This window comes from Branchiostoma lanceolatum, chromosome 1 (genome assembly GCF_035083965.1).
Source record: "Branchiostoma lanceolatum isolate klBraLanc5 chromosome 1, klBraLanc5.hap2, whole genome shotgun sequence".
Taxonomy (NCBI): domain Eukaryota; kingdom Metazoa; phylum Chordata; class Leptocardii; order Amphioxiformes; family Branchiostomatidae; genus Branchiostoma; species Branchiostoma lanceolatum.
The window spans coordinates 28,997,115-29,024,640 of NC_089722.1; the positions used below are offsets into that span (position 1 = coordinate 28,997,115).

The following is a 27,526-nucleotide window of genomic DNA, read 5'->3' on the forward strand; positions in this document are numbered from 1 at the left end:
CTAATACCAGACAAACCAACTCAATACAAGTAATTTGATTAAACAAGAAAAAAACCAAATGGTAGCACTGGATATCTGGGAAAACTAATTAGCCTTATACAAAAAATTAAATATTGTCTGGGACAGCTCTTGCCTAGCATATTCATTCATCACATCAAATTGGAGCTGAGGGGACAAACTGATAACTTATCAATAACTAATCTCATTAAAAAAACATTAGTGGAACATCCCGCATATCATCAACACCTGGTGTCACTGACCCTTTGTAACCTGAAAACTTGTTCTGCAAGTTAGAGCAGAGCTGATTACAGTCGACAGTCTGCACATGAGGACAAATGTCACACAGGATTGACCTCTGTCATCTCTGATTCAACGTGCTTAAATTGTAGATTGTTTGGCGGCGTCACATGTTGCCTTCAGGGTGTGCATGACTAGAGTGCCGATAATGGCGGTACAAAGGACTGGCTGGGCAACACTGTTGGGCTTGTTTGTGGTGTTCTGTAACTGGCTTTTTATTGGGGCAAAGATATTTCAAGTATTGGAGGAGAAAGAGGTAAGAAAAATACCTTGGAAAGCTGTTGCCAGAGTTTTTACTGGTAGCTAGACTAGTGGAAAGTCTGCTTGACTGTCAGTTACTGATCGTATTTGTAGTTAACAGCAGCCTAATGTCACATTATGCATGAATGAATGAATATCCTGTCTTAAGGCCACACCAATTTAATTTCTTGGTTAACAGATTTTATTTTTAATTTTAAGCACACAAAAAATAATGAAAACAGAAGGCTGGGGTGAAAACTTGTACCTAACCCTGTTCACTCCCTGAAATTGTGTGCACCAAAGTACAAACTTTCCTCTGCGATTCTGTTTTCATGTTGGTTTTCCAATCTAGCACTTTAAAAAAAAATCTGTTAACCAAGAAATTAAATTGGTGTGGCCTAATGTCACATTATGCATGAATGAATGAATATCCTTACTTAATGATGTCCTTTGCTACACAGAAGACTGTCTCTACATAATTGGTCTTCGAGGTCTCTCAGTCACGTGTGACCTTCTTAAGAGCAAACTCAAGGATAAGAAGTTTTCTGTAGAATCACATGTGCAGCACTAATGTCAAATGTCAACCAGAATAATGAAGACTTCAAGGCTGACTGCATATTGATTTGGAATGTATGAAAATACATAATTCTAACAGATCGAGTCCATACACATTAGTCTGTACTGTTGAAAAAAGGCAAGTTAAACTCAAAGCACAAGTAGTGTTAACAGTAACTGTTTTGAATTATGTCTCTCTGCATGTGAATAACCGTATCATGCTCTAAAACATGTAGGTAACAGTACAAACTATCAAATATTAGATATGAAATTATCTTTTCCAATGACGCTCTAGGGAGAGGGCATAAGAAAGACAGACAATGAACTAGTGGAAAAGCTAGTGAACAGTGTGGTGGGCAGGTCATTTGAGAGTGAAGAGGAGGTGTTGAAGTTCATCAAAGAAATAGATGCAGCAAGGAATGTGACTGTGAAATGTGGTGAGTTCCAAAAATATAGTCACTTGTTCCACTTGTCATCATAATGATTGTTAACTTGCACTGTCTGTATAATTTTTCTATACATTATCTCATGTTGCAGTAAGGCCTCAGGCAAGAACTTGAAAATAAACTTTAAATGTCAACATCTATGCAAAAACATTATTTTATGTCCCCAATCATGATGCATAGGCGTCTCACTTAACCCTCTCCCTGCTGCCCAATGCCATTACCAATATAGAATTGGTGGCCAAACGGATATACTTCAGTGTGCTAAAGGTTAAATTCAAAACATCCTTTCTTTTGATGTATGAGCTGGAATGTCCTTGGCTATGCATGTTGCATTGGTTAGAAAATTGATCAACAATTATGTACCTCCAATACAATTAATAATGTATGTATCAGGCACGGACATCAACAACTGCAGTTCCAGCCTCGACTACACAGAGGCGCTGTTCTTCTGTCTCACCATTGTGACCACCATAGGATATGGACATGTTCAGATCACAACCGATGCAGGGAAAGTGAGTTACTGTCTTAACATGCTATACTGGTAACCAGAAATACAGCAGATGTTACCCCCTCTGGTGGTACATATAGAAACTGCAGTGAGGACCCATGCACACACACACACACATACACACACACACACACACAGTCACACACAGACAGGACAATTCATTAAGTACATTCAAATGAGATAAGAATGTATGAGTAGCAAAAGAAAATTCATCTATGAATCAAAAGTCAAACATACAAAGAAAAAACTGATCTGTTGTCCATCTTTTAATAATATTTAATCTAGTTGAAAGAAATTGAACTAGTATTAAGAATTCTGGATCACCATAAACAACTTCTTTGATCACGACATCCTTGGAATTAGCCTCACTACCATTCTTATCATGTATCAAATACTTTTCAGATTTTCTGCTGTTTTTATGCCTTATTTGGGATCCCGATCACCCTGACTATGCTGGCTGCCATTGGTGGAAAGTTGGCAGATGGGAATAGGTGAAGTTACTAGCTTTCATCAACAAACATTCTTTGATCAAACTACAGTCGTTCCAAAAATGTTAGAAACAGTAAACCTAGCTAGCCTTAGGTTTCTTACTAGGAACAAGTGCGAACAAGTTTTGAAAGTTTCACTGTCACAATGTTTCAGTAAAGAATCTATTGATGTTCGTCCATCATAGTCGATGAATCTATTACTGTAACAGTAACTATAAGACAACGTCTCTTTGGTTCAATAGTTTCAGAACTACAGTACAATGAGATCATTCTAGTTCCATCATTTTTCCGTTTTTGAACGTTGGTGATTTGCACCAACTTTTATCCAGATTTCTGGAAGACCAAATCAAGAAGAGACTCGCATTCCTCAAGAAACATCCTGACACCATCCGCTTTGTCAACATCTTCATCGTCACGACTGTAAACCTTGGCGTGTTCTTCTTCCTACCTGCTTACATCTTCTCCCGTCTGGAGACTGAATGGTCATACCTGGATGCCCTGTACTACGCATTCATCACCCTGAGCACCGTGGGGTTCGGAGACTACGTAGCTACACTGGAACCTCGTCCAACTTATGCACAAAATGTTGCATACAAGGTATGATTCTATGAAGAATACGTATTTTACACAACAAATACATTTTTGTATACAGTAGCTTAATCTGCTAACTAAAGGTAGCTACTTGGCACCAAATGTGTATTGATTATGGGGTTTAAGGCAGCAGGGAGAATGTTAAAGACAATACTAGTAATTTGTTAATATGAAATGGTTAAAATTTGATGTCTGAATGTTGTTCTATCATATCATAGAGTTAAGTAAGATGGCTGTAAGCTGTAAGTTGTAGAAAATGACTGATGCCCAAGCATATCATGTACCTATGGTACAAATGTTTGACAAAGAGAACTAACTGCACTTCCATGTGCAACAGCAAGGAGGTGCTATTGAGTGATTCACAAAAAAATTATTTTGCTTTTCTCCAGATTGGGATATTCTGCTGGATCATGACTGGCCTTTGTTTCCTGGCCTCCGTCTTTGACCTCCTTGTGGAAGAGATGAAAGGAATAGAAGACAGACTAAAGGAGGGCATGACTACACCGTCAGGAGAAGCTGTCATTGACAACGGAGAAGAGATGACTGACAAGGACACAGAACAGGACATTCAAGGTCAAGCCAAGAAAGACACAAACCAAGAAGAGGGGATGTCCCTAAGAGCCAGAACATCAAAGACAGCAGTTTCTTCTGCAGAAATGGAAGAGACTGAAATATGTCTGCCTGATAAAGAGAAACATGCTTAAAGATGATCAGGGTTCTCCAACATAAAAGAAAAGTTTCCTATCATGATACAGCAGACTAAACTGACCCTGACTCAATAAATGGATTGACAACTCCACAGGAAGTGCCACGCAAGACAGGCCTGTCTAAAACCTAGGTAAAACTGTGCAAGAGTTCCTTGCTATAGATGTACGAAGGAGATGAATCGTGATATTTTGTTGACCTTCTTCACACAAAGGTCGTATTCAACAGTTTTGGACCTTGATAGATGAACGTGTAGTTATAGAGTCCAGTATTGTAAATGAGAAGTTTTATCACCTGAGTCAACTTGACAATAGATACTGCAGCTTTTGTTCGCACCTGAGTTACTCGCAAATCTGGCTAACAATACACCCAAATATACTGTTAAGTCTGCGGGGATTTAATTTCATGCCATGGTTGAAACAAGGGAGAAGGCGGGAAGAAGGACAAAAAGTTTTGAAGCAGTTTTGAGTTCGTATTGAAGAGGTCACTGCAAAAACTGCAAACATAAAACCAACCATCCCGAATATTTTCCCTTTTACAGTATGTTGGACATGTGAACAAACAAAAAATGGCACAAATAATCTTTCAAGGTGAGGAAAAATTATAATTTACTTTCTTAAGGTTCTTTCTAAGTGTGGTTTGAAGTTTAGGGAAGAGTATAATTCTATGGAAAAAATAAAGTAAAATTTAAAAAAAAAGATTTAGGAATCAAAAAAAGTAGAAACAAAATAGATAAACTTTTGAGCTAAGGGGAAAAAATATCTTCATAGTATAGTTAATACAGGGTCTTATTCTTAGCTTGCACTATCAAAGAGTGTAATGAACTTGTGCCTGATGTTGCAAAGGCAGAGTTCAATAATGGTAAATTTGAAATTGTTTTAAGCATCGCCACAAGATAATGGCATTATATAACTTTGATTCAACTTCAAGGCCAGCAATTATATATATTAGAACAGATGAATCATTCAACATTACCAGAAAGGTGCTCAGTAAAGGTCTGCTACATGAATATTTAATTCTCAGTACTGACATGGGAGACTTTCTACCTAAAGGTTCTGGTTTGATATGTTGATGGCATTGTCCAAGACTTCTGCCAACATGAATGTTTAATGTGAAGTGCATTAGTCCACGGTTTAGCTCACTGCGCTCAAAGAATGGCAAAATGGCTGTAAAGAAATCATTGTACTTAAACAACTTACATGTGCCTCCACGAATTCAGATCAAGATGTTGAATATTGCATAGACAATGGTATACGTTGTGATGTGATGTATGCCTTGTATATAAGAAAGCTGATTTAGACTAGTTTTGGTCATAAATGTCAATGTTATATAATCATTGGGTCTGGGAACTCTCGGTCAAAACGCAAAGGCAATGAAGTTTATTGATTTTTTTCCATAACAAAAGGACATTGTGTAATACGATTTCTAAAATAATTATTGTAAATGCAGTAAGTTTGCAGTGGTTTTATGTGAACATTTTTTGCGGTGATCTCTTCACCACAAAACTTAAAACCAAGGCGAAAATGCTTGTTCTGTCTTCTGCCTGCCTGCCTACCACCTAGTTTTTACTCCAAAATAAATACCACCGTGAACACTCCATTTTCTCCCTATCCCAAAATTAAATCGCCACAAAATTAAACGCATTTACAGTATTTGATCCTCCACAATCATCAAACAGAGCTGAAAATGTGAGCACAAGTCAACCGCAGTAAATGTAGTAAATGTTGTAATCATGAAGAAAACAGTAATTGGAGTCCAAATAGAATTCTTTCTCCCTCCTGTTATGTACTAGTAATGCTTGTCTGAATACATAACGATAACACAGTCATGTTTCGAAATCCGGTATTTGTATTTTCAACAGCGGCACACTCACAGTGGTATTTTTATCAGTGGTACACTCGGCGCACGCAAAATGCGTTTGAAAAATTCTATGGAAGACGTGTGATACAAGTACTAGAACAAGCCCATATTTTGACAACCCAAAATATCAACCGGTCTGGAACACCCGCATCGAACGTTATCGCAGCCCAGGTATGACATAAGTTAAGATTTATATAATGACATTCAATAGTGACTCACACATTAAAGACCTAAGCAGGAAGCGAGGTTGGAGGTTGTGCCAGTCGGAGGCAATCTAACCAACATTAGACCGATTCATCACTGAAAGATTGCTCAACCGATTCATCAACATCAAATAATTTGTCTGCACTTGGAAGTCTACCAAATGAATCCAAATTTATCTTTCATGATGGTTGCTTTCAACTGCACTTACGAATCTGACGTTTGAAAAGAAATCAGTCAGAGATGGAAACCAATTTGCCTCATTTTCTGTCTGCAGCAGTCGCTATAATGATTACAGATGAAGGAACTGTCTGGTTCCAATGACCAAGTAAAGCAGCAGGAACTTATCTACATGTACATGTACATGCAAGTTTGCACAAGGACTATCATCTGAGTGGGTATACGAAAGTGACAAATTACTTTTTTTTTACCCATATTGTCTCATTGATACAACAGTAAAAAGTGTTTTGAAATATTACTAAATTACTGTTAGTATGAAAATACATGTTGTAAACAATAACAACAGGACTATACACAATACGAAAGTTACTCATTAGACAAGCAACTGGATTGATATTGTAATGACTGTCAATAAGTAACTTTTGCATTGTGTATCTTATAACCTGGATGTCTAACATTCATCGATGACTCCTGTATATAAGATAGAAGATAGTACTGTTACAGTATTAGAAGCATTTAAAATATCAGCTAGAAGATATTATTAGAAGTATTAAAGATATCAGCAATAGTCCCATTTTGCTACCTTAAGACTATCTACTATTTTTAAGATATAAGGCATGAAGGCAACTAAAACTGATGACAAGCTGATCAAGATTCTTTTGATTTTCTAGGATCTAAATGTACCTTCGTCCTCTAAAACAGTCGTGGATACAGAAAAAGACACAGACATCTAATACCCTGTAGTGTCGGAACATATAAGGACCCCCTGACAGCTACCCACTTATGCGGTGTTGGTTTCTCTGGTGCAGAAACCTTACCCCAGCCGATGACAGGCAGACTGGAGGATGATGATGAAGAGGAATGACACATGTCTCAACAACTGTGCTGTCAGTCAGGGACAGGACACCACAACCGCAAGACCTGATTTCACGCTCTAGATCTCAGTGTAACAACTATGTTCCTGCATATTAACATTTTGCACTATTTTTTACCATTTTCTGACAAGTTTTTTATATTGGACATTAAAAGTTACATGTTAGTCCAAAAAAATCCTGCGTCCGTAAATAGCATATAAGAGAAACATTATAACTTATTCAAGAAACCCCCTTAAAGACCTCTTTTGATAGGAGCCCCCTACCCACATGTGAGCCTTCCCAATTGTTAGACTGTGGCAGAGGGGTCACATTGGGGTTGCCAGGGGCAGCATACATCACAATTATGACATTCCCAAAGCTGCATGTCAAAGAATCTACATTGTATACAATGGTAAATGCATGTTTTTATGTGTCGCTACTGTTTTTAAGACTTCAATACATAAATTTTGTTAGTCGCTGTTACAGTAAAAGCTGCCACTTTTAGAGCACTTTGTCTAGTAATTGTATTCACTGGACTTAACTGTTTATTTAACTTAACCTTTGAAATGCTGATTTGATTATGATGACATACCTATTTGTCTTTCTCTATTGAACTTGGTATTTAATTCTTGACAATCAGTTTTACCATTAGAAAAACAATGGCTTAAGTGGTGGTACATAAAAAAGGGAAGGAAATTGAAAAGGACATTACAATTATTCTCAGACTGATAACTAAATTCATCACTGCCCTCAAAAGCCTTTTATTTGGAAAAATTTGATCTCACAAAAGAACATATAAAGTTGTTGCTGATCCTGAGTGTGATCATATTAATGTTATTTCATAGCGAGATACATGCACTGAATAGATAATCATGTCCAAACCCTCTTGGGTAAAATTCTACTTATGTCTCTGCAATGCTTTGCAGATGTTACGACGCTATGCCGACAATGCAAAGCAAACTTGCATGAATCATAATAAAGGGAGTCCGACACTTCAAAGAAATATTTTGAAAACCACTTTATAATTACTTAAAACAAACAGACTGCATCTAAATCTTGCTAGCATGAATGCGGTCGTCTTCGGTGAATAAAACTGATAGAAACTTGATTACACGACTTCTGTGACTGTAGCCGACTACAGACAATCAAATTACAAGGATGATTCATTTTGTGACTGTGCATTCGTCCTGTCATTTAATAGGTAAGGTGAGGTCAATACAGATTTACGATCATTTGTAATTTTTTTTCAGTCAGGAATTTTGGTATTGGATCTCAGTCAAGTCCAGATAAGGTCAGAATAACATCTACATATAGACACGCATGGACTAAACCATCGTAAACAAGGGGAAGACATGTTTTGAACAATGCTACAATCAACAAGTCTAAAACAATGCTTTGAAAAATGCAACAGTACAGGCTTATACCCTTAAGGGCTTGAATATAATTTTTTGCATGATTGCACAGCTATGACTTTTTGCCCTCTCCATCTAGTAAACAGGTTCATATACAAAGTAATCCATTCCCCATTATTTCTTTGGTATGGCCCTTCCAAACCACCCAAGCCCTTATAGCGAGGGTGCTTGCCATAAACCTACACTGGGGGCATTGCCTTATGGCGGTCTGAATATGGAGAGGCCGATTCACCCACCCACAAGTTGACAAACACTGTTGACAAAAGAAAACGAAGAGTCGTGGAGTCAAGAGGGCACATGTGATCTTCTGTTCTCACGTGTGCGTTGTCTGACATCTCGTGACCGAAGTTTTTCATCATCCCCTGACTGTCTTGTCACTATGGCAAGCTTGTCTGGATCTCCTGACAACTGTTAGACCGACGTGTCTGACTGTAACAGCTTTATTGCCCTTGTGAAGTAACGTAGTGAGCAACGATGAATTGGAAAGCACTCCTTGGACTGGCTGTTGGCTATGTGGCAGTCTTGCTGGTTGGCGCAGCAGTGTTCAAAGTACTGGAGGAGGCCTTCAGCCCCTCTGTGAATGAGACGGCATTGCTACCGAAGAGAGCAGACCTGGAAGGAGTGCTACAGAACTTTAGCGATCATCAAAACCTGAGCATCTCTCTTCAGGAATTACTCGGATTGATCGATGCAGCGGATGAAGTTAGAAGTGTGAATGTCAAATATGGTAAGTTCTATGCCCAACTTGATCTCACATCTTTCTTACTTTCCATGTTTAATTTAACAACTTGAAATGTTTAACTTTGAAGTATAACTTTGAGAAGGTGAAAATAAATAAGTAGTTACTAGTTCCGTTGAGTCTCTGCTTAAGTGACCTTTTCCTCTGCTTTCTCATAATCTGCTACATTACGATTAGGCATGCTACAGATACAGAGGGTATTCTGATATCTAGCGTATGACTCAAGTTAACAAATATGATAATCCTACAAGTATAAGCATTCTAATTCATTAGCCAAAGGATCCTAATTCCGGAAATGACTAGATTTCTCAGTCTATTTAGTTTAACTTGAATGTTCAATATTGAAGAGAACACACAGTTTGTACAGTCAAAGGCAATGTACAGACTGCAAAGCGTGATATGTTAATCAATGTCTATTCAAGATATGGGTAATCTATTCATTTTAAATGGGTAACCACCCTACTGTTGACAACATTAATGGCACCTGTCACTCAAATGCCATTACCAATACCGAATGTTAAAATCATGACTGCCATAATTCAACTTCAAGAAAATATAAAGCCTGCAAAGAATGCTGATGTTACTTAAATCTAACATGTCCTTAAAACCATCTTTTGCATAATCAGCATATTATCTGTCTTATTGCAGACAAAATGCACCTGTCACATAAAATGAATTAAGGGACCCTACAAGAAAGACAATTATTTTGTAAAACCATCCATCAATCTCATGCCATCACACACCTGAAACAAAAAAGTGTGACAACAAAACAATCAGAAAAGTGAGCAATCACAATCAATCTTATTGCCTGTGCTAAAAAATGACTGCCCAGAACATTCTCTTCATTGACAGTTGGCATTGTCTGTTGGTTGTGTCTACAACTGAGCTACAGCCAGGTCCTGACATACAAGCGCAGGGAGATGTGATCGATAAACCAGCACAATTGAGCAACTGAAGCTGAAGTAATGTCATTCCTCGTCCATGATTTCCCTTATGTTCGGGGTTCGACGTGTCACGTTAGATTACGTGCAGATGAAATTGCGAATTCGCAGATGGAACCAGGAAGTCTGCAGACTGAATACTTTATACCATAAAAAAGGATATAATTTTAATTTTTTTATTGGAGATTTTGACAATTTTGACAAAGGAAGTTATGATTTTCTTATTATGAATCATTGAATGGGTACAGCGTAATACTATATGACTTATTACCTTCGTCAAGAAAGTTATGTTTTCGTCATATTTCGTGTGTCTGTGTGTCTGTCAACACGATAAGTCAAGAATGCCTACTAGGTGGATTATCTTCAAGTTGATATTTGGTATGTGGGTAGGTCTTGTTTGCAAATTATTTCTTTTAACTTTTAGTCAACCTTCTAATACACTCTTTGGCCTCAGGCAGCTTCTCAAGAATTAGAGTAAAAGTACTTGTGAAGACTTACCCTTCATTTTCACTTTCACAAGTTCATTTGTATGTATGGTATGCAACATTCATCTGAGTTACCCATCAATAAGTCTTTCTAGGAAGCCAGCCAGACAGATTATTGTCCAGAAACTTCATTTAGATCCAGGGCAATCTTCATTTTAGCTAGAACATTTTACAGTAATGGTTTAGCAAGATGAGATTTATCTTGTTACGATTGGCATGTGCTGTTGAAGTTCAAGGAAAGTGGATAAAAACGGTAACTTTTTCCACCACTTATTTGATTTCTTTTATCAATGAATTGATTTTTGCAAAGTTTAAAAGTTTAAAAGTACACAGTTTAGAAAATTTAATGGCAAGCCCTCTGGAAAAATCAGTATGGAAAAGAGTTTACAAGTTCTCCGATATTTATTCTAAGTTCACCCCACTACCCAAAAATCTTCCAGCAATTTAACCCCACCACACTGTACATAGTAAAGATATATAACCTCCCTAGTAACCCCTTCTGATTGGTTTTCCTCAAACAGCCCTGTACAAAATACTGTGCAAGATCCACCTCTTTCCTTCTACAAATAATAATGTACCATGTGTGGACTATGTAGATTTATCTAGAAATACGTACAACATTAAAAGATGATTGCTTAATAAATATAATACATATGGTTTGTGTAGTTGAGGAAAACTCCATTCCCCATATATGTATGTTTGAGTATAAATAGATCTGAGAATTTTAAAGCCGACTTGCTGCTTTTAACCACTGTTAACAGAATGATCTACTAATCAGATGTGAAGTAAGTATGGAGACTATGTACTATGTATATTTCTGTACAATTGATTGCAACAGGTGTTGACATCTTGTAACATTTTATAGCAGTGAGAATATTGCATTGTTGTTGAAAGGCAAATTTAATCATTAGCTTAAGGTACATTTAATTTTTCACACTAAGTCTTGCCATCCTTTCAATGATAAAAAGGACCAATGCAATAGAAGCTTTCTTTCATTCTCAAAATTTGTTGTACAAAGTTACCAAATTTAATCATCTTAAACTTGAGTTACTGCAACAGCCATTTGCCACATAATGTATGCAAAATGTATGGATCTATCACATGTATGTATAGATTGGACTAAGTACAAAGGAACTGAGATAACACTCGTGCATGGGGTATCTTAGAGATCTGTCCTTGGCATCTATATGTTGCCCTCCGGCTCGTGAAGTGTGCCAGCAAAGGGCCAAATATGCAACACACAGTACGGTGTACCATATACAGTACCAACAAAATTGGTCAATTTCCTGAAATTACCGGGCTATGTGACCTACATGTAAAGCACATTTTTACCATGAATGATTGAATTTAGCCATGGCAAATATTTCCTTAGCAACTAAATTCAGATGGAAAATGCCTGTTTTACTCTTGGAAAGGTGTTTATGGGATTATGATTCAAGTTTGATGAAAGATTAGTGCAAAATGTTATTCAAGGCCTTCTACATGTACATTTACATTACTAATAAAATTTATGTTAAAAACAGCAAGTGAAGTTGTCATGCAAATGTAATTATGCCAAATAGTAATGCCATTAAACAGAAACAGAAGTCTTGTGCTTTATGAACCCTAAAATTGTGATCTGGTTAGCATTGCACAACGTTGGAAATATTGTTTTCAAAATATGATACATGATTGTACAAAAACAAGGAAAGAACTTTAACACCCAGCTTAACAGGATACAACTTATTGCTTCCATAAATGGGAACATGGCTTGTTTTGAGCATCATTAAAATTACTGACCTCAGAACACCGGGAAATGATACGTCCCAAAAAGGCAGAACCAGACAGTTTGAATCTTGTGGTTTAGAAAAATCCCTAGGCTTGCTGTGCTACCCTCAGCTTTAATTAACCAAGATCATGTTCGAGCAATGAGAAGGCAGGCTGTAGTACCAAGTAGTAAGAATATCACTGGGAACCTACATAATTCCCATTATGATTAGCATACACATTCAGTAACATTGTATATTGCTGTAAAAAGGCTTGACCATCATTTTTTCAGTGTTTCAAATGCAATGCAACAGTCATTTGAAACACTTGAACATTTGAAGCAGTCATTTTAAAAACAACCCAGGAGCTCGTTAAGTAAGAGCACCAACAACCAGTCTGGCATACATGTATCCCAAAATATTGTCCCTGTCGCTTCGAATTGCTGTAGCCATCGAAGCCTTCGACCTCATAACTACAATTTGTATTTCCTAATCAGCTGTACTGTCACTCTTTTTCTCTGTATTTATGACACAGCATACTCAACATGCCAGGAGACAGCTATTATAAGTCATATGAGGACATGGGTACCAAGAACACTGGTATTAGGATTATACTTTGGTTTAGTAAGAGAAAAATTCATCATCAATCAACTTTAATTTAAAAAATAGGTTGGCAGTACTTTAGGTGGAATGGTCTCTTTTTAACAATCTAGACAATCTACAGAGTGATACAAACCTGCAAGATAATAAAAAGCTATGAAGGGCCACATAGGACAAAGTGTTGTGGAAGAGGCTCTCTGGATTGGTTCGAGTGGGAAGTTCAAAAGTAGTGCTGCTTAACCCTGTAACCAATAGAGAATTGGTAGCCAAATGCTAACTAAAATTTAAGGGTACAGAATCTGAGCAAGGGACTGATGCCTGCTGGTTAGTGAGTGGCCTGATAGAATATAACACAACAAGTCCCAATTACTGCAAGATGAGATAAATATTGTATTCGTCATTGTTTTGACTTTCTTTTTTATTGCAGCTGAGTCGGTGAACACCACAACAAAGATGTACATTGACTTTTTTGACTCCCTGTTCTTCTGTGGCACCATCATCACCACTATAGGGTACGGACACATCACACCGAAGACAGACCCTGGAAAGGTAATGCACTACTAACAGTGCCAGAATGTACCAATGGCCAGATATGTACTGTCAAATGCAGAAATGTTTGTAGTGGTTTTATGTTCATGGTTTTTGCGGTGAGCTCTTTACTGCTAACTTAAAACCCCTGCGAAGAGCTATTCCATTCTGTGACTGTAGCGCTACTATTGTATCAAACACAAACACAAAACCACTGCGAACACTCCATTTTCTTAAGTCCCCACGAACATTTCTGCATTAATTTTACAGTACTTGACGTGTATATTCTGACCAGGGGTACTCAGGTATAATCTGGCCTGTTGCAGTGGAACAGGCATATTTACTCTTTAAGATGATAACAAGCTACCTAATTTGAAAACAATAGGAACATTTTCTAAGACTTGTATATCAACCTTTTATTGACACTATCTAAGATGTCAGTTTTCCTGCTAGAATATGAAGTTCATCATATACATTTTGTTATAAATGTTAAAACAAAGTTCAACTCTCTCTTACAAATTTCCTCTTAATTGTTTCAAAATTTCTTAAGATTCATTGTTGAAACAATGTTTTAATACTGAGTAAATAAAGCAGTAAAAGTTGGGTTCCCCAAGGATAACATACAGATTTAGTAGACAGTTGCCTTTCTCTTCCCATCTGTAAGGACAGTTGACAGATCTATTATTGATGAGCTATGTCGCCAGTCATGTGTTTTTTACTGCCCTTCCGACCCATCCATTAAGTAAAATGATTTAAAAGTTGAATTTGCATCTAGACAAGGCAAGTACTGACAGAACAAACAGGGCAAACACAAATGCACATGATGTTCACACATGCCATTGTTGCCATTGTACATGTGCTTTGGTGTTGTTTACTTATTTTAATGTGTTTTTTTTTTCTTGAATGTGCATATCTAAAATTGTGTTACTTGATGTTTGCCCGCAAGCACCTCTATATATACACAAAACATATTAAATAGTAGCTGCTATAGATTCAGTGGAGATCCAAAGTAACAGATTAAAAACGTTACCTGAGAAAATGTCTTTCCTAAGCTGAGGATTAAAATTGTGATTTAACTTTCTTGATAATTGGGTTGTGAAAACTTGACACTTTAATGTTGATGCCATTTTCTAATTCATTAATTTAACCTTCTCCCTGCAACCTACCCAGTGTAACCAGTAGAAGATTGGTAGCCTACTTATATGTGCTAAAGGTTAATGAATTCAATAGTCATCACTTGAAAGTTCATTAGCAAAAGTCATTTTGGATCAAATTGTTGAAAAGTTGAAGTTGAACTGTAGTTGCCAGCACCAAACATTTTTTACTGATCAACACCGGATCCAGTTTTTATCAAGAAATGAGCTATCCACTGCTTCTGTAACGTCATCTTATGTAGATAGAGCACATGACTTGGTGAGCAGTGGATCAAATTCAATCATGCATGTACAAGTTTACTGTTCACCCACTGCAAGGAGCATTTGAGGTACACCATCACATGCCACTGAATGTTAACACCCATTTTGTCCTGTCTTTGTGTGCCACAGCTCTTCTGTATTGCCTATGCGCTCATTGGCATTCCCGTCACCTTCTTCTTGCTGGCAGCGATCGGCATCAAAATCGGCGATGCCAATCGCTGGTGTGAAAAGAAGATCAAGCGAGCTTTGAAGGTGTTAGAGCGGTGGCCGGGGGTTCTGCGTTCTTTCACCATCTTCCTAGTCTTGGTCATCGGATTTGGCATCTTCTTCTTTGCACCTGCGTACCTTTTCATGATAGTCGAAAAGTGGACTTATCTGGACTCCATTTACTATGTGTTCATAACGCTCAGTACCATAGGGTTCGGGGACATGGTCACCACCCTGCAAGACATCGAGAATATTTACTACGACTACGCCTACAAAATGGCCGTTATCGTTTGGATAATGACCGGACTGAGCTTCCTGGCGACCATCATCGATCTGATTTCCGACGCCATGAAGCAGGTGCAGCAGCAAATGCAGGAGAACCTGAAAAACGTGGCGACCGGAGTCAGTTTAGATAAGTTTGGGAACAGTCTCGCCGGTAGCGTTAAGGGGCTAGGTACGCCACAAATGCTGAAGAGAAAGGGGAAAGGAAAGAAGGGGAAGGCAGAAAGTGCACCAGACATAAGCACAGGTTACGACACCATGGAGAAGGAGAGGGGGATGGCCTGGGGGCCAGACAGGGAAACTATTCTGTAGGATGTAAGTTCACTGGATTAGAAGTACTACTTCCCCGATAAAACTCGCTTCTGTCATTAACGTTCTGTCATACATGTATATAGGCCTTTATGTCATGCCTGGGCCTGATACGGGTGTTCCGGACCGTGTGATAACTATCCGGATCACATAGGGTTCGGGAGGGTTATCACACAGGCTTCCATAGAATATTTCGAACGCATTTCGAACGCGTCGGTTGCGCGGCCGTCGGAAATTCGAATACCGGATTCGGAGATTGGAATCAATGTTGCTACAGTTTCTTGTTCGAGGACACAAAACTCCCTCAACTTCTGGCGCATTCGGCATTGAAATGTGTGTTTTCTCGGGTGGGTATGGCCAAGGTATGACATAAATAAAATACAACACGTTGTATTCCGCATCACCCTCGGTCCCAGCCCTCCCGCGGGTCGGATCGCCCTCCGGCCTACGGCCGTCGGGCGATCCGACCCGCGGTCGGGCTGGTACCTCGGGTGATACGGAATACCCCGTGTTGTATTCTATATATATTTGTGCACAAAATTGGTATTGACTACAAGCAGCAAAGTAATACTTAAATGCAAAACATGCCTTAAACATTATCTTAATTCATAGCTATCATGCATGAAAAATAGTCTCTAGGGAGAAATTAGTACATCTTTTATTACTAAACACAATAATTTGAATGATCTTAAATATATAGAGCATCTATTAGTATCAATTTTAGTGAATTAGATCTTAATAGACAAAAAACTTTAAGTTCCATCTGAGGTAAGACAATATCTAGTGCCATTAAACTAGAATTTTAACTTTTTAAAATAAAGTAGACATATCAGTTATGTGTAAAATATCACTAATGTCCTGTCCTTCCATGTTGCTTTGTGTACACCTGCTTGCTGTTGCCTCTTCATCACTGCTTTGATGGGCTATGCTACACTGTCCTGTGCTGCAGATCGTGCTGTGCCTTTTACCAACACATCTATGTAGTACTACATCATTCCTCTGAAGCCACCATCTCATCATTTAAACTTAGCAGTCAGCAGCATGCTAATTTTCCCTGCAAAACAACCTGTATCAAAACTCCTAGTACCTGATTTAGTATCATACCTTAGGGCAGAGAACTGCTGTCTCTGTTAGTAGTTAGAAGGCAAAACTACATTATGCTGTCATCTACTAAAACTACAAGCACTGTCATACTCAACCCACCACCCTGTTCCAAAATGAACATCATCTTATACCTCACTCTCATGTTCAAACTGAAGCCCTATACTAACCCTACATTTTCTTATCTCTTCTGCAGAAGTATAGAATCAGCAATACGTAATGTGCAATAATTATTGCAGCATTGTTCCGAATCCTCTGCTTTACACTAGATCTTCTTCAGCTCTTTATACTTCTTAAAAAAAGATACTTTTTAGTGATTATCAATGGAAGAAATACATTGAATTTTTACATGACTAATACATCAGTTCAAAAGCTTCTTTTCTTTTCTCTCAGCTTTTCTGCATCGCTTACGCACTCATCGGAATTCCCATCACCGTTTTCTTCTTGGCCGGGATCGGCATAAAGCTGGGAGATGCAAACCGTTGGGTCGAGAAGAAAGTCAAGACTGCCGTCAGCAAACTGGCAAGAAACCCTGGAGTCATTCGTATAGCCACTCTTCTCATTACTCTATTCATAGGCTTTGGAACCTTCTTTTTTGTTCCTGCTTATATCTTTACCCTGGTAGAGAAGTGGAATTATCTGGATGCGATTTACTACGTTTTCATAACGCTAAGTACGATAGGATTTGGGGATATGGTAACCACTGTGAATGAGTTAGAAGGAGTGGAAGTGTTTTATGATTACTTGTACAAGGTGGCCGTGATTGTTTGGATCATGACTGGTCTGACATTCCTGTCCATGGTTATTGATCTTGTGCAAGATGGACTCAAAACGGTGAAAGAGAAAATGAAAGACGAACTTGATGCAGTCAATCTGGACAAGTTTCCAGGGCGTAACATGTCCCTGAAGGCTTTGAAGAAAAAGAGAGGTTCCAAAACTGACAGTCCTGCTGATTCTAACTCAGTGGGAGATGATAAAGAAGAAGGATTGCTTTCTGAAGACAAAAGAGGAGAGGGAATCAAAGAAACTATTATCTGAATACAATTCACAGACTCCTTCAGGGCATGGCTTCTTTGAGTTCTCAAATCAACTTATGTCTGATATTCAGCATTGTTAAGCATTGGTCGTTACCCAATGGTCCATACCTACTTTGGCAAGGTAGAAACCCTAAGGAAGCAAACACAAGCTGAGAATGGATGGATTCAAGGCTAAGGCAACTCTGCCATCTAGCTGAATCAGTTGGAACTACTGTAACAGTTCCTCATGATCATACAAGTCATATGTACCTTTCGTTACAAACAATCATTGTCTCATACATTTAGTAAGAATGCCCTGATTTGTATAATCATCACATCTGTTGACAATCTTCTCTTCTCAAATTAGATATGTCCCAATTAAAAAGTCCTATCCAAGCACAGAAGTATCATCATAGATTCTTAATAGCATTTTTACAAGATGAGGAAAGAAGTAACATCATAACATGATCAAACTTTTCAGATTCTTGGCTTAAAGCTTTAAGGCTAATTGTCGATATAAGGCTGCACTGGATGGACCCAGGAATTATTTGGAGTAACGAATGATGAAAATAAGCAACCTTGAGAGGCATCAAGATAAGATAGTGGCGTCAAGTTCACTTCCACCTTTGCTTTAAATTAGCACCACCATTAATCCAATCAATGAAAAGATAATTGTTAAGCAAAATAATGCCATATTCTGTGATTTGTGAAACTCATGCTGTACGGTGCTTGTGATTGTCCTAAGGCCTAATATAGGTCAGACGCTTGTCTGTAAGATACCTATCATCAGAATGTACATAATCATATATTATAGTAATTGTATGTAAATGCATGCAACACCAGAAGGTATTCTGTATTGTGCATGTATACAATGAAGGTGCATCTATTCTTACAGGTGTACAAACTACAGTCAGTGTAACTACAAAAAGTAGCTAGTTACTACACGGTTCCATGTAGTTTTTAAATATATATTATTGTATACTGTGTACAGTAACATTATATAAAGGTTCAAAATATCTGCAATTAACTAATGATGTTTGAATGTTCAATGCTATAAACTTAAACTATTAGGACATTTAACTGTTGATTTCAGGCAAGCATGATAAACTGCAATATACAAGCCTGATTTTTTATGAAAGCAACTAACTAATAGATAACTTTACAGTAAAAGTCTACGAACGCATGATGTCATTAGTAATAAAAAGTGAGAAAATACATCGTAAAAGATGTAATGATGAGTCACTATCTAGAAGCAAAATTGTTTACTGCAGTAAAGAAAAATAATAGCTACTGTAACCATGTAATTCGTAAGTACCATATGATATGGAAAATGAATAAAGAGCACACTGTCCTCAGATTTACATAACTGTTTACAGTAACTGTTACAGTTACTGTGTAAAGTCATGTCATGTATCAAACCAGGCAGGAGCTATGTACATTTTGTACACACTGTCCACAAACTTCAAAGTAATATTTTCTGCCTTACTTTGAGACAAAAGAGATACATGTAACTGCATCACTGTCCACAGAAACTAAAATTTCTCACAATATCTCTGCACATGGGGTCATAAAATCTGTTAAGCCCATGGATGTTTTTTTTTCATTCTGTTCAACTACTGATCATGTGTCAATATTCAGAACATGAATCTCAAAGACAACTTAGTCAGCCCTCAATATCATTCAAACCATGGTGAGCTGGGCAAACAAAATACCCATGTCACAAGTTGGTTTCAGTCTCGCCTGCTGAGTTCCAAAGTTTACACGCATTTAGCAATGTATGTGAGTTCCCTGGCAAGGCACAGAAGTTGTTCAAGTTGATTGATTGATTGATTGATTGATTGAAAAAATCAAACTGTCTATATAGGTAGACATCTTCAAGTTCACAAATCATAAAATGTGAAAATAGGATTACAAGCCTTATATAGCAATAGAAAATGACTAGACTTGTAAAAAAAACTATGAGGAGCATAAATTCAGTATTTTCCCAAGCTCTGTCATCATGTCATGCAAGTCGAAATATCGTAACAATCCACTATTGGGGCCATACGCCAATGTGGAGGAACAGCCGTTGAGGATGGCCACCCCATGTGAGTGACATGTTAGGACAGCCATTATATTATGTCTCCCATGCATCAATGCTGTCAAAGTATGCTAGGGCACGCTTACATACCTGGGGGCAGGTGGCTATGGGAACATTGATGTCATTCTTTGAAGCTGGAACAATAGCTAGTATTTAGTATACACATTGGCCGTTTACAATGCTTGAGAAGTTCACCCTATTGAAACAAAGTTAACTCAAACAGCACAGTGTCCGACATCTTACGATCCTAAGTTGACCAAAAATTCAGAAATGTACACCAAATTACAGCATAAAAGTATTTATGTTGGTTGCAGTAACATGACAAGTGATTCAGAAGTGGATTTGTAAAGGCTAAGCATTAATTAAAGGTAAGTTTTTACATCTTTTCACATCTTTTCGTAGCTAAGTACAAAGTTAACTTACTTCCCCTTTTCTTACCCTCAGCCTTAATTTTCATACTCTGAAGAGATTAAGGTCCAAGTAATGGTGTGTGTGACTGAGTTACTATGTGATTACTAAATACATGTAGTTAGTAAAAGTTAAATCCTCTATCAAAGTTAAGTTTGAAAACAAGTTTTAAAGGATTAAAGTAGGCATTCATACAGTGCACATTCAGCTTTTCCAGTAGCAAGAGTGAAAAAAGCTATAAATCATATGTTTGGCACAAATAATGACCTGAAACAAAGCACATGATGTTATGTCACATTTAAGCTTTTTCACTACTGTTGATGTTTGTGACTGTTAAACTCTAACGTTGGTTTCTGTTGTTGCTCCGTTAGGGGTAGATAGTTGGCAGTCCGATCAATTTGCTTCTCTAGTTGTGTTCTAGGTCTTGTTCGCTCCTCTTGTACCCGTTGGTTCTTATTTTCAGAAGCACTCTTCCTTGGACAGGAGTCTTTATGATCACCTTTAACACTCTACTCCTTCCACCTTTACAATGTCCTGCATTTGTCTTGGCTTTCTTGTTTTCTACGTGTATGTCAAGTTTCTTGTTGGCTACCTTGATGTACATGTCTTTTTGTTGGTCCAGTTTCTCTTTTAACTTTTTTTCCTTAGTCATTTAACAATTTACTTCTTTGTTTCTTTTCTTTAGGAGAGCTTCCATATTCTTGATTTGTCCTTTTAATTTATCTATCTGAGTCCCGAGCTGATGGTTTTTTTCTCCATTTGCCCTTTCAACCCCCTGATTTCTGCATGAGCATTTACTATCTGTTTGTCCCTTTCTTGCATTTGCCCTTTTAACCTATTGATTTCATCATTAGCATTCCCTAGCTCAAGGGACAACTTCTTGATGGGATCAGCACATGATGTACATGTGCATAATTTGTGTGAGGTAGTCTGATCAGACAGAAGATCAGCTAAATGAGGTTTGTTCTCTTTTAGGGCAGTCAAGAAAACCTGAAATGCTCTCAGTCCTGCAGTCTCTTAAGTATCCAGAAATTTCCTTGCTTTCTTCTGTCTTGTGTTCTCAGAGTTTATCGTTTCCCAGTCATCTTTGCTCAAGATGTCCTCTTCGTGTAGCTTGTCCTCAATGTCCTCAACCAACAAATCTCGTACAAGAGGCACAGGGTTCTTCCTAAGATTTGCTCTGTTGGCTGGCTCCATCTTTAGTAGCTGACACATGTAGTGTACAAAAATGGTTATCAGTACCATTTTTGTACACTGCATGTGTCAGCTACTAAAGATGGAGCCAGCCAGTGCTGTAAACCCATGACCAAAAGCAAGCACTTTACCCAACACTAACCCAATGCTATTCCCCTTGGATGAAGTCAGACTCTATAAATAAGTAACATTGTTATCCCAGTGATTGAGTAACCCATACAGTGGTGGTAGCTGTGACCACAGACAAATATTTGTTCACGATTAAGCTCCATAAACACCAGTCAACTTTGCAATAGCATTTGAAATACAACCCTTTTCATCACCTTATCAGGAAAGGTTTGATTGACAAGATCGATCAGTACACTAACTGAATAAAACTTGCTTCTGTTGTGGATTACACTTAATATGTACTACATGAAAGTGTTCAATCTGTGTGACACTTTCTTAAGGATTTAACACCCTTTTACGTTGTTATAATTAAAGATGGTATCAGACAATACACACTGTCTTGAATAGACACATTGTGTACCTTGTTAACAGGTCTTGCCATTGAAGCTATCAAACATGTCCAAACGAACAGTTTGCTGTTATTTGCAAACCACAGGATTAATGGCTCCTGTCAGTACAAGGCAGGAGGTAAGGCATAGAAATAGCAGCACAGGTTATAATGGTTGTGTTAGCATTGCCAGCGGTACCTCCTGACAGGTGTAGGAATGCATTGTGGCTGTTTGTACAGGACTGTAGCGTTTGTGTCCCGCAAACTCACATTTGTATCTAGCAACACAGAAGTACAGATAAGTACGATGTTTGCTGCTGGATTGCACAAAGTTTGATCTTCAGTTTACAGGAAAGGTAAGCTTTGCCTTAGTTTAAACATATGTTTGATTAAAGATGTGCTTTTATAATCCACACATTCCTAGTTGTCTTAAAAGGGACGGGTTTTCAATTTCTGCTAATTATTTGGCTCCATTGAAGCATTTTTACATCTTTTGCAAGTCGTCAGAAACATTAGACAACACATGACATGTTTTCTGCAAAGACTGTCTACCTGTTGCAATGTAAAACTGTACAGAAAATGTGATATATCATTCTCTGAATATAAATGATCAAAAGTCCAAACAACTGCCTAAAGGGTACTGCTTTTTGGGGCTGTATGGAGGAAGAAACCTATTTTCACTTTGTGCAAAATAACACATGTGCATGGTCATAAAAATTATATTATTTTATACTTCTAAGATCTAAGATATTGCTCAGAAAATGTTTTAAGGCCTCTTTTGTCAAATGCACTGTTCTTAGGCATAAAATCAACTGAAGATGAATGCGAAACACAGAGACGTCCTTCGGAAGAACCGTGTGCTTATTGTAGAGTCCTTGAGGGTGGAAGACATCCGTTCTCACATGATACAGGACGGCGTCCTCACCATCTCTCACTTCCAGTCCATCACAGCAAAACCTACAAGGAAGGAACGGGCCGAGGAGTATCTCGACGTCCTAGTGACTCGAGGACCAAACGCCTTTAAGGCTTTCACCCGAGCTCTGAGGTACGACTATTCTTTCTTATATGCCTCCTTGATGGGAAAGGGAACGGAGAGAGAGTTGGATCTCGTTGAGGAAAACAAACTTCTTAAGGATGAAAACAAAACCCTTAAGCAGTATCTGCACAAGATCTATCGCGTCTTTGAAGGCTTGCTGACAAGACCCTGCACAACAGCTTCACTGATGTCTGCAATACACAGGGAGAAGGAAAACCTGAAAAAGCTGCTTTATCCGGCAAAGGCCCCAAAAAACCAAACTAAAGGGCAGAAGACTATCAGCAGTAAAGTTATCAGCACACAGAAACAGCAGACAGTAAAAAAAGTGAAAGAAGAACCAGCTCCAAGAGCAGAGACTGCAAAGGTTACAACAAAACAGTCAACAGAAGAAATGGCAAGACCGAAATCCGAAGGAGCTCTTCAACTTCAGCAACACAACAGCGGGGACAGCTCAACAGGAAGCAAGTCAGCACCACTTTCGAAAACCTCAACAACCAAAATCACGACCCCCAAACCTGAATTCAAAGATAGTCATACATCTACAAGTGGCACGTCTGCTAAGGACAGAACGAAATCAAAAGCCACAACAAACGTAAGTACAACAAAGACAAACACAAGTACAACTACAAGCCCTTCAAAATTTCCAACAGGAAAGGAAAAAGGAACTCCAGCAGTAATATTGTCATATTCTCTACTGTCAGAGACGACGACACCTAAAGAAAATGATGTTGACAGTGAAGGCCAAGAGGATGGCAGAACTCATAGTGTTAATCAACATAGAGTTGAAACTGACAATGCAGCGAATGGAACGTCAAAAAGTAAGACAACACAAAAAGAAACTGTCATGTTAAAAAAGGAGTGCACATCATCTTTACAAACTGTTTCAAGAGAGGTGAGTGAGGTAGAAACACAGTGCTCTAGAACAGAAGCAGACGTTCTGCAGAAACCAGCACAAGGGACTCCTGGTAAGAAGTCTAAGAAGCAAGACATGACAGGAACATTTGAAGAAGACTTGTTACAGAAGGCAAGGCATGGTATGACAGTTATAGATCAAGAAGGTTCTACTCAGAAATCTAATAGTAATACTGATAGGCAAGGGATAAGAACAGCACCTATCCAGCATAATAGTAGCAAACAGGACAGTTCAACAGTTACTAGAGTGGTGAGAGTATCGGGAACAGCAGGAGTTAACAGACAATCAACCCATCAGCACGTCATTGTGGCAGCTACATCACAGGGGGACACAAATAAGACTGTAGGGAAGACTACATACAGTCCAGGCAAGGTCACTGTCAGTGGAAGCAAGACAAAAACAGGCCCTTCCTACACTGAACAGCATATGCATGTATCGGGAACAGCAGTTAACAGACAATCAACCCATAATCAAATCATGGTAGCTTCATCACAGGGGGACAGGAATCAGGCTGTAGGGAAGACTACATACAGTCCAAGCAAAGTCACTGTCAGTGGAAGCTCTGGCAGTTCTACAAAGACTCCAGATGCAACAAAAAGACAAACAATTCCTTCTGTACTGCCTAGAACTCAAACGAATAAGGTGGAAGGGAGGAACGACAATGTTCGAAATGTATGTGAGGACAAACCTGTAACAAAACTTCTCAATGCAAGACAAAAACAGGCCCCTCCTACACTGAGAAATGTGAAAGAAATGCAGAAGGTTGCTGAGAAACCTTCACAGACAACACAACAGTCTTCCAAGAGAAGGGGCAGTGTCATAAAGATTAGATTTGAGGAGGGACGCTTGTCCAGAGTAGACATAAGGGAGGACAATGATGATACAGACAGTGGAAGTGCAACAGGCAGTAGATAAATCTAGTTTGTAAGGTAAGCTAGTATAAGTTTCTTATCATTTTTTAAGAAATCATGTAGTTTTTTAACAAGAGTATCATATTCTGATGTCTATTTTTGATAGTCCTAACTTTTGTATGTATATTTGATGTTTATCATCCTAATCGTTATAATTGTATTAAAAGTTGCCAAAGTTGACTGGACAAATTAGGAAAAGGTTTAATTTTGTTGGAGTTGGTGATTGTAAATAAACAATGGGTACTGCAAAAATGTATAGCATTTCTAATTCTTCAAAGTACAGTATGAAAATTATCTTGCTCATTGTTATGATCACAAAATAGCACTTATAGCTACCGGGGGTCAAAAAAGCAATGGTTGTGTTACCAAACAACTTACTTAGGACCAGCTATATATTGACACCTGTTTAAATGGCACCTGTTACACAAATACCACCATTGTGGCGTGTTCGGGCATGCCAATGTGCATGAAAGAAAGGCCACAAATGGAGCAGAATGGAATGGTCTGCTAAAAGAGACGCAAATAGCAATTAGTGTAAAGGGGAATCCCCGTAACTATAGTATGACGATAGCAACAAGTTACAATAGGTGTCGAGATCTGAAGTGACCATGTTGTCATTGTGTTCTCGTGCATGTGACCACGCAGATAAGGTTTTTTATGTTCTTGCTTGTGTTCAATGCTGCAGACCTTGTGGGATAATTCCTTGTCACGTACTGCTGATGTCATCATGCAATCAAATCTATGACCAAACATACATACGAGTAAGTGCATCTGCATTAGTCTGGTGCAGGAAGGACATCTACAGTTTTTCTTTCAAACTGCAGATATCACAAAAAAGGCAAAACAATATCCTACAATGAAGAGAAATGGAGCACAGTTTCTCAATTTGTTTTGAATCAAAGTTGAACTGTAAATTGCCAACACAAAAATTGGACTTCCCCAACTATTTGACTGATCAGCTCCAGTCTTTTTTTCTAATTTGATAGGGGATGGAAACTTTCTACTCTTCATCATCATCATCATCATCATTCTTCCGGATTTACTCCGGTGAGATACAACCACAAAGTTTTTCCAGTACGATCTGTCCTTCATCCTGTTATTCCTGTACCATACAAGTGTTGTATACAGACATCTTCAAGCACAGCAGTTGACCTTACAGTTCCAGAATAGGGCTGCATAGCCATCAAGGCGAGGACTACATGTTGTACTGTACCTTCTTTAATCTAATCATCAACAGTTGAGCCAAGACATCAGTCAACACAAGACATCAGTCAAGCCAAGACATCAGTCAAGCCAAGACATTAGCGCTGAAATTGCAATATGCTTGTTATCCTCCACTGCATAATTACACTAACTTACCCACCCCCGTTCACAATTCTAACGGCATTAACTCCCTATTGAGCAAGCACAGCATTTCCTGATGAGCTAGAACCAAGCAGACTGAATACACACAGCCTAGCATTTATACACATGTATACCCCCCCCGCTTCAGTTTCACATAGACATTGTTCTATCCAGTATCCTTTACCAGCAGCTGATAATGTTACCGCCCCACATTATTCTAGCAAAACAGCCCTCAACAGACAGCATACAACATTATAGACAATGCCACCAGACTAAGTTTCACTGCTACCGTATTAGGTTTAAGGCCTTACGACTGAAAATAGGCTACGTGTCATCTGGTCACTACAATAAGAATAGCTAGCCGGGGGAAAACCGTTGTAACCTCTTGCGGTGGCTTAGTACTGGAAAACTTGGGGTTTGGTGTAAACTTGCTTGTTTGGAAGTGCAGTGGACTGTCGCTGGAAGAAACATGGAGCACTACAGTGAGTATGGACATGTCACCTGAAATCACGACTACAGGACCTTACAGCAGGTGGAATAAACACAGCGGTAAGTCAACAACTTTGTCTTGTACATCAGCTTTATAGTACAAGTTAGTGCAGAGCAGAACATGTCTTTACAATACTGTACAACAACAAATAGATGTCTGTACAATCTGGGCCTTTAACCAACTTCAAGAAGTATCGCCATATTCAGTAAATGCTAATAAACAAGGTACTAGTCTTGATTCTTAAATCATGTGGCATTTCTTCAAGTTAAGTAAACCTCTTGTCAAAACATGAAATTTGATCAAATCAACATATCACCATTACAGTTACATTTGGCTCTTTAACTGCATGACACAATTTTAAGTAACGCGCTTCTCATTTGGCTCTAACAGGACAGACATACAGTATTCATCACCTTGACAATATAAACTGACGTTAAAGTATGGATGAACAAGACAGGAAGAAACTTGTGCGTAACCGTGTTGCCATTGTGGAATCCTTGATTGTGGAAGATGTCCGCGCATTCCTGATAGAAAAGGAGGTTTTCACGAGTGATCAGTTTCAGCAGATCACACGGCAAACGACACGTAGACACAAAGCAGAAGAACTGCTCGACCTCCTTCCAACGCGAGGGCCAAAAGCGTTCAGAGAGTTCCGCAAAGCTTTGCAGTGTAACTATTCCTTCCTGGATTCTCTACTTGAAAAGGGAGAACAAGAGGGAAAAGCTCAACACACACAAAGGAATAAGATGATCCCAGAAAGTCTACTAAACTCCTTAAAGAGTCTGACAGAGGAAAATGCAAAGCTAAAAGCAGAAGTGAAGTCTCTGAAGGCAATGAATGCTCAGAAACAAAAGAACATTGATACCCTGAGAAGGCAGAATGATTCTCGGGTGTCGAAGGAACACGTACAAAATGAAAAGGCAAAGAAAGTGCAAGAAGAGCTGAAGAC

The 27,526-nt window shown here is 38.5% G+C and overlaps 4 protein-coding genes across 7 annotated transcripts in view; 3 read left to right on the forward strand and 1 right to left on the reverse strand.

The window, feature by feature from the left end:
• LOC136447159 (calpain-10-like) overlaps positions 1–27,526 on the reverse strand; it is a 63,640-nt gene that overhangs the window by 30,705 nt on the left and 5,409 nt on the right. The window lies entirely within an intron of this gene.
• LOC136447105 (potassium channel subfamily K member 4-like) lies at positions 292–5,654 on the forward strand. The gene is made up of 6 exons (XM_066445800.1): positions 292–553; positions 1,388–1,529; positions 1,932–2,050; positions 2,449–2,537; positions 2,864–3,131; positions 3,515–5,654. The coding sequence occupies exons 1-6, from the start codon at positions 428–430 to the stop codon at positions 3,827–3,829; spliced, it is 1,059 nt and encodes a 352-aa protein (XP_066301897.1). The 5' UTR covers positions 292–427; the 3' UTR covers positions 3,830–5,654.
• On the forward strand, positions 8,485–19,072 carry LOC136447115 (potassium channel subfamily K member 2-like). Of its 2 annotated transcripts, XM_066445811.1 has the most exons (4): positions 8,485–9,064; positions 13,275–13,396; positions 14,920–15,594; positions 17,083–17,198. In XM_066445811.1, exons 1-3 carry the CDS (start codon positions 8,812–8,814, stop codon positions 15,589–15,591), a joined length of 1,047 nt encoding a protein of 348 aa, XP_066301908.1. In that variant the 5' UTR covers positions 8,485–8,811; the 3' UTR covers positions 15,592–15,594; positions 17,083–17,198. The 2 variants fall into 2 exon arrangements, with proteins under 2 accessions (XP_066301908.1, XP_066301917.1); XM_066445820.1 differs by lacking the exon at positions 14,920–15,594 and having other exon boundaries at positions 8,489–9,064; positions 17,083–19,072.
• On the forward strand, positions 19,096–24,747 carry LOC136440114 (serine-rich adhesin for platelets-like). Its single transcript, XM_066435954.1, has 2 exons — positions 19,096–22,239; positions 22,684–24,747. The coding sequence occupies exon 2, from the start codon at positions 22,702–22,704 to the stop codon at positions 24,745–24,747; it is 2,046 nt and encodes a 681-aa protein (XP_066292051.1). The 5' UTR covers positions 19,096–22,239; positions 22,684–22,701.